The sequence below is a fragment of the Aedes albopictus genome, chromosome 2, assembly GCF_035046485.1.
Source record: "Aedes albopictus strain Foshan chromosome 2, AalbF5, whole genome shotgun sequence".
NCBI classification, from domain to species: Eukaryota; Metazoa; Arthropoda; class Insecta; order Diptera; family Culicidae; genus Aedes; species Aedes albopictus.
The window spans coordinates 2,533,707-2,541,257 of record NC_085137.1 but is presented as its reverse complement, the minus strand read 5'-3'; the positions used below and the strand labels follow the sequence as shown (position 1 = coordinate 2,541,257).

Sequence of the window (7,551 nt, the reverse complement as noted above, 5' to 3'; positions counted from 1 at the left end):
TTTACTTTTAGCGATGTTTCGCGCATAGAAGCTAGCGCCACATTGGTCGATGCGGAGAGTAGGAAAACAGCCGATGTAGTTAATTCATTCCTGCGAAAATTCCTTGGGCAGTTCCTTGGGAAAATCTTGGATGAATACCTTCGGAGATTCCTGGAGGAATTCTTTCAGAAATCCATAGAGAAATTCGTGAGGAAATCCTTAGGTGAATTCCTTACGAAATTCCTGGATAAAATAATTCCAAACTTCGTGGAGGAATGCTTTTGGAAATTTCTGGAGGAATTCCTTCGGAAGTTGCTGGAAGAATGTCATTGAAAATTCCTGGAGGAATTCCTTCGGAAATTCCAGGAGGAATTCCTTCGGAAATTGCTGGACGAATTCTTCGGAAAATCCTGAAGGAATTCTTTCGAAAATTCCGGGAGGAATTCCTTCGGAAATTCCATTAGGAGTTCCTTCAAAAAATTCCTGGAGGAATTCTTTCGAAAATTCCTGAAGGAATTCCATCGGAAAATTGCTGGACTAATTCCATTGGAAATTCCTGGAGGAATTCCTTCCAAAATTCTTGAAGGAATCCCTTCGCAAAATCCTGCAAGAATTCCTTCGGAAATTTCTGGAGGAACTCCTTCGGAAATTCCTTGGGGAGTTCCCCAAGGATGAATACCTCCGAAATTTTCTGGAGGAATTCTTTCAGAAATCTATAGAGAAATTCCTGAGAAAATCCTTGGATGAATTCCTTAGGACATTCCTGGAAAACAATCATTCTAAACTTCTTAGAGGAATGCTTTTTATGATTCCTGGAGGAATTCCTTCGGAAATTACTGGACGAATTCCTTTGGAAATTCCAGGAGGAATTCCTTCGGAAATTGCTGGAATAATTTCTTCGGAAATTACTGGAGGTATTCTTTCGGAAAATGCTTTAGGATTTCCTTCGCAAAATTCCTGGAGGAATTCCTTCAGAAATTCCGGAAGAAATTCCTTCGGAAATTGCTGGACGAATTCGTTTAAAGATTCATGGAGGAATTCCTTTGGAAATTCCTGCAAGAATTCTTTCGTAAATTTTTAGGGGAATTTCTTCGGAAATTCCTGGAGAAATCCCTCCGGAATCTCTTGGATGCATTCCTTCTGCAATTCGTGGAGCAATTATTTCGGAAATTCCTGGAGGAATTCCTTAGGAAATTCTTGGAGGAATTTCTTTAAAAATTCCCGGAGGAATTCCATTGGAAATTCCTGGAGGAATTCCTTTGGAAATTCCTTCGAAAATTCCTGGAGAAACTCTTTTGGAAATCCCTGAAGGATTTTTTTTTTTTTGGAAATTCCAGTAAGAATTTCTTCAGAAATTCCAGGAGAAATTTTGTCGGAAATTCCTGGAGAAATTCTTTGAAAATTTCCAAAGGAATTTCTCCATGAATTTCCGATGTAATTCCACCATTCCGATGTAATTGCACTCCATGAATTTTCGAAGGAATGCCTCCATGAATTTCCGAAGGAATTCCTCCAGAAATTTTCCGACGGAATTCCTCTACGAATTTCCGAAGAAATTCCTCGAGGAATTTTTAAAGGAATTCCTCTTGGAATTTTTGAAGGATGTCCTCCTGGAATTTCCGAAGGAATTCCTCCATGAATGTCCGAATGAATTCCTCCATGAATTCCTCCAGGAATTTTCCAAAGGAATTCCTCCAGAAAATTTTCGACGGAATCCCTCCATGAATTTCCGAAGGAAATCCTCCAGGAATTTTGCGAAGGAAATCCTCCAGGAATTTTTCCGAAGGAGTTCCTTCATGAATTCATCATGACAGCCACTGAACAATCAGCATGATGCATTTACATCCATATTCGTTCACCGGTTCTAAAAAACGGTGCTCTAGAAAATTTGAGCTATGTACCCCAAATACCTTGTCCTTATATATACGAATTTTACTTTTTTGTTCATCTTTTCTCCATGTTGACCCATAGTGCAACAGCATGTTTAACTAAAACGGCCAATATAACTAAACAGATAGCGCGTTTGACGTAACTCGTCTTCCATCACTGTGTTACAATCCATATTACGGTGGCGCTTTTGGTTTGATGTGGTGAATAGCGGAAAAGTTGGCTTCAAGATTAAATTTTGATTCACTGGGCAAACACTGCCATGTTATTTCAGGTTAGCGTGTGAGCGTTAGGCGCGCGTTATGCGTTATTCAGCCGCCCAGCCGCGTCGAGCACGTTCGCCGCCCATTGAAAATGTAAATCACCGCACAGTAAACAGCGGCTTGTTAGTTTGACTGTCAAAACATTTTTTTTATCGATGTCGCGAAAATTTTTCTGCACTTCGTGAGTAATGGACTAGTGGTTCAGAAAAAGTTCTAAATTGTGGCAGAAATTGTGTAAATTCCAGTATATTAAGTGCTCAGGAATACTACTTTTCAGTGAGCATCAAGGGAAACTAAAATTTGGCGCAAATGAGGATGACATCACCGTCTAAAATCATGCTTATAGCATGCGGCTCATTCAGTCCCCCAACCCCAATGCACTTTCGAATGTTTGGTAAGTTGTGCAATGATGCATCATCGGTGATAAGACGTAAATATTGTAGATTTTTTTTTCATCCTTTCCAAACAGAAATTGCACGAGATTATTTTGAACAGATTGGATCAGCCAGTGTAGTTGGAGGAATAATCTCACCGGTGCACGATTCATACGGCAAGAATGGTTTAGTTTCTGCCACACACCGGTGTAATATGATCAAAATTGGGCTGCAATCTTCGGACTGGATTCGGCTTTCGGAGTGGGAGACACAGCAAGAAGAATGGACGAGGACACGACTCACACTCCAATACCATCAGGTTTGCATTACTGCCGTTTTCACAGAATGTACCGGTGATCATGCTGACTTATAGCCTTTATGTTACAGAACTGCATTAATTCCTTCCTGAAGGACGCGAATAGCACAAACGATCAGCACATTCCGTCGTGGATTCCGGAAGGGTTGAAAAAGACCGCCAGCCAGGTTCAGCTGAAGCTGCTTTGCGGCGCAGACCTGCTCGAGTCTTTTGCAACGCCGGGACTGTGGAAAGACGAGGACATCGAAGCCATCGTCGGGCAGCATGGGATTGTGGTAATTTCCCGTGCCGGATCAAATGCCGAACAGTTTATCTTCAACTCGGACCTGCTGAGCCGCTATAGGGTAAGTGTTCATGTGTTCGTTCGGAACAAAACTCGAAGCGAATTCTGTCGAATTTTTATGAGGAAGTTTTAGTGGAGGTACTTTTCAGGTATTACTCAAGTATTTTTGGATGTTAAACAACGCATATATTGTGTATAGCTTGCTAAAAGCATAAGCAACAGCACAATTTTTGGAAGTATATTCTGGTGTTTCTTCCAGAGCAGCACTTTGTTCTGAAGTTCTGAAAAACTTCTAGCAGAACAACTATAGAAGATTTTATAACATTCTCCTGAACACCAGTTCCCAGAATTCTAGTTAACCTTTCAGGACGCGCGCCATCAAGCAATCAAAACTGCACCGCGCTCGCGCTGTGTACGACGAGCGAGGTTTTTTGGCAGTGTTTTACTTTTTACAACAGCGCGCGTCCTGAAGGGTTAGAAGGAAATTAATGCATCCTTCTTCACACACATTTTTCTGGGGAATGATGTAGAATCCTTGAGCTTCTTGCGTAACTCTTAGAAAAAAAAAACAAGCAGCTTCCAAAAAAATGTCAGTGTTCACAAACATAGAGCTACTATTAAAACTTGCAGAAAAAAAAATGCAAATTTCTTCAAAAAGCTGAAGTTCTTTAACTAAGTGAAGTTTCATTACTTACTTATTTCACAAACAGAGAAACATTACAATTGTCACCAACTGGATAACGAATGATGTCAGTTCCACGCTCGTACGTCGCCTTCTTAACCGAGGAATGTCAGTGAAATATTTGCTGGATGATTATTTGATAGAATATATTAAAAAGCATGCTCTCTACGGTACCAGCAACACGTAAGTTTCTTTATATTTCCTAAACATTCTACTTTGGTGTGATTTTTGCATAACATTTCCATTTTATCATGCAGTGACGACCTAATTTCCATTTCAAACGCAGTACTAATGTCATAAACTCATTCGTTTCACATGTCTGTGCATTGTTTGTGGATTACCTTCATCAGTAAGTACATTATGCCCGCCAGTACGAGTGGGGAAATGATGAGCATTTCTCCCGTTTCTCCCATAATTGATGACGACTACGTCGAGTGTCGAAATGAGTTGAATACTCTGAACACGCTGGAATCAATGGACGAAACGGACTTTCCTCGCAATACTTTAAATCGAGTGTTTTGTTGCGGCACCGAAAACGAATCAAAATCGTCATCGAAGGGCACAAGGGGATTTCTGACCCACCCTGGGAGCGCTGTTAAAATAACAACCTCTACCATTACTTCTAGCAGTTCAAGTGGAACAGACTCGGGAATAGTTTCCATCTCTCAGCATATAGTAGACGACAAGGTGGGTAACACTACAAGTTCAGCACAAAACCGCACAAACAACTCTGAACCAAGCACCAAAACGAGCACAACGGCACTTGATACGCAACGGCAACAAAATTCACCCAATAGCACAGCCAAAGCCACACAAAGAGAACCGAAAAATACAAAGGATTTACAACTCTCGGTTGCTGAACTAGCAAAGTCCCGTTCAGTTCAAAGCACTCCTGCTACAGTCAATAAGGCAAGCAGTCAAACCACAGCAGCAAGTTCATCTGCTGGTCGCATCAGCCCTTCGAAAAGCTACGATGACATGATAAAGTTTGTCTTCACGGAACACGGCATAAAAGTGATCAGCGATCGCGAATATGTAGTTTAGACAGGCATTTTGCCATTCAATTATAACGTACAGTCTTTTTGGTAACTACTGATAGCGATTTTTTTTTCAGCATCAACTAGTTTTTGTTTGCATGCCCTGTGTTTATCTAATGGAAATTTAGTTTTAAAATCTACAAAAAAAACATACATTTGCAAGATGCGTTTCATGATTTGTCGATAGAACTTCTCCGTTTTATTTGAATGATAAAATTCTTTAACGCAGAAAGCATCTGCATGCCAACAATTACTGCTAGATGAGGTTTTGGAACGTATACAACATTTTTATGTGCCCATAATTTTTCATTCTTTCAATGGAGGGTTCCTGTTCTTAATCTTTCAAACATTGATTTCTAGAACAATCTTTAGTCCACTAAGTTTCTCCACTGTCGTTGTTTTTGTTATATAGGTTCATTTGGTTATGCTTTTGCACGTTGCGCATGCTTCTCAACTACCTACCTTCAAGTTAGATCATTGCAGATTTGTTTTCTAACATAGTCCTGTTCTATCTCATTCCCAATAGGTCGTTCCCAAGAAGCTGAAACTTTCTGCGGTGCAGGTCTAACCGGCTTATGCGCACCTGGTGTAGCCAGCAGATAATAACACAATAGATGAACCAAAGCATGGTGTCGGTGTCAATAGATTGAAATTTTAAGGCAATAGCAGTTTCATGCATAGACAAACTTTTAATCTCGTCTCGATATTAACTCAATTTAATCTATATCTGTTAAATGGTTATGTATACTATTTGTTTAACTAGTGTTAAAGTATTTGACTATTATTTAGATTTAGCTTTAGTATTTAACTAATTAGACCTTCATTCACTTTTAGCGAGTAAAGCACTCGATCACTTTGGCGTATTTGACGAACATGTTCTTTTTTTAGTTATTCACGTCCACGTCCTTTTTTCAATATTTTTATTAACATTTATTCTAACTCAAGAGCTAATTCTACACCTTAGCGTCAATTCAAAGTCTGGAAAATTTCGTGAAACAACTTTTTCTAACTGCAGTGCTTGGATGGATCGATGATACCTCAGTGAAAATCATTAGTCCGAGTAATCTGACAGTTGCCGCAGCTTTTCGTAGTACCGTAGGTAATACGGCAAGTTTTTTTTCTAAATGAACAATAACAATCGAGCATCGTATCTGAAATGATGTTATGTTGAGTTTTATTGATTCGTTGAAGCGTTAATCCCAGTTTCGCGGTCAAAAAGAATCGCTCGAGAAATTTCTTGACCGATTCCTGGCAGAAACTACGATGAATGTCATTTCAGTAATCATTTCTTTCCAACTGCGTACTGCGATAAAAGAAAAATGGTTTCTTGGTGCATCAAGATAGGCCGAGAAATTCCTTCAGAATTGTAAACGGCCCTTTAAGCGCAGTTTCGAGTTCAAAAGGAATCGCTCAAGAAACTTCTTGAGCGATTCCTGGCAGAAACTTTCTACGGTGACGGCCATTTGAATTGTCATTACTTCGCAACTGTGTACTGCGATGGAAGAAAAACGGTTTCTTGGGCGATTCAGGCAAGGAATTTCCCATGCATCAAGATAGGCCGAAAAATTCCTTCTGAACTGCAAACAGCCCTTTACGCATAAAATATAAGTAGAAGGATTTTATCGATCGTCCCTTTGACAACGTTTCAGCGCAGAGTTTCAGTATAACTATATCTCAGCTGTTGAATGGTTTGTCGGCAATTTACAAATTCAGCAAGCCGACTTAGCGCAAGCGTTACCTTAAGATATACCAGGTTTTAACTGTTTCATCAAGTGAAAAAGAGCATGCCAATTTTGTTGTTTGATCAGAAGTGATTTAAAAGCACGAATTAGAAAATGTTGAATAATTTTCTGAGGATTGCTTAATTTGGGAAAATTCTGGTTCAATCACTTATTTTCGAGTTTTTTTCAAAACCACCTGAACTAAAATGTAGTTTCAGTCGCAAAAGTGTTTCACGCCTGAAGTGAGAACTACTATCACAACAACCTACTTTCATCCGATTATGTACATTAGGTGAACAAATGTTCATAATAAATAGGCAAAATATATCAAGCGATCTGGGCCTTCATTGTGAAAGAAATCAATCCCTGCTGTGATGTCGTCCGATCTAGTCAGGCCTGCACGATAGAATGACGAGTGGTGCCGGCTATTCGTGGTTGGATCGTTCGTTCGCTAGTGCAGCCACCCACACTAGTTCAACACATATACCACATGGTATCATTCATAATATAGATCACCACATCCCCTTTCCATTATAAGATAATTTCATAGACATTAGATTGTTATTTAATTGTTATTTAATTATGGTATATATCTCTTACCTTAAGTAACTGGTACATAAATGTCAGCTGCAAATACCTTACCTAAGCCTCAAATCTTACACGCGGTTTGCGGATACGCTCAGAATATCGACGTTCCCCGATGGGCTGAGCCTGATGACCCTGGGTTTCGTCAGACTCATCATTTTCAGACTGAGCGGAAACCTTTTTCAAGTGAGCCACGTTCCTGTCGTAGCTCTTTCCAGTATCCGTTGATCGAACCCGAACCTTTGACCCATTGCGATTCTCTACTACGAATTTCTCCGCTAGGAAATTGGTAGAGAGTTTGTTTGATGGATGGAGGTTCTTCATTAGAACCATATCTCCTGAGATGATGTCACTCGATTTAGCTTTCCTTCTCCTGTCTTCTCCTATCTTTCCTTTCAGTTTTTGAGTTGCATCTTGGTCTGCA

The 7,551-nt window shown here is 39.9% G+C and overlaps 1 protein-coding gene across 4 annotated transcripts; it reads left to right on the top strand.

The window, feature by feature from the left end:
* Positions 1–2,251: 2,251 nt before the first annotated feature.
* LOC109411739 (nicotinamide/nicotinic acid mononucleotide adenylyltransferase 1) lies at positions 2,252–6,178 on the top strand. 4 transcript variants are annotated; one of them, XM_019685340.3, is made up of 6 exons: positions 2,252–2,523; positions 2,599–2,822; positions 2,891–3,163; positions 3,813–3,967; positions 4,135–4,869; positions 5,348–6,178. In XM_019685340.3, exons 1-5 carry the CDS (start codon positions 2,439–2,441, stop codon positions 4,826–4,828), a joined length of 1,431 nt encoding a protein of 476 aa, XP_019540885.3. In that variant the 5' UTR covers positions 2,252–2,438; the 3' UTR covers positions 4,829–4,869; positions 5,348–6,178. The 4 variants fall into 4 exon arrangements, with proteins under 4 accessions (XP_019540885.3, XP_019540886.3, XP_019540887.1 ...); XM_019685341.3 differs by having other exon boundaries at positions 2,256–2,523; positions 4,135–4,471; positions 5,348–6,173; XM_019685342.3 differs by lacking the exon at positions 4,135–4,869 and having other exon boundaries at positions 2,263–2,523; positions 5,348–6,173.
* Positions 6,179–7,551: the final 1,373 nt, after the last annotated feature.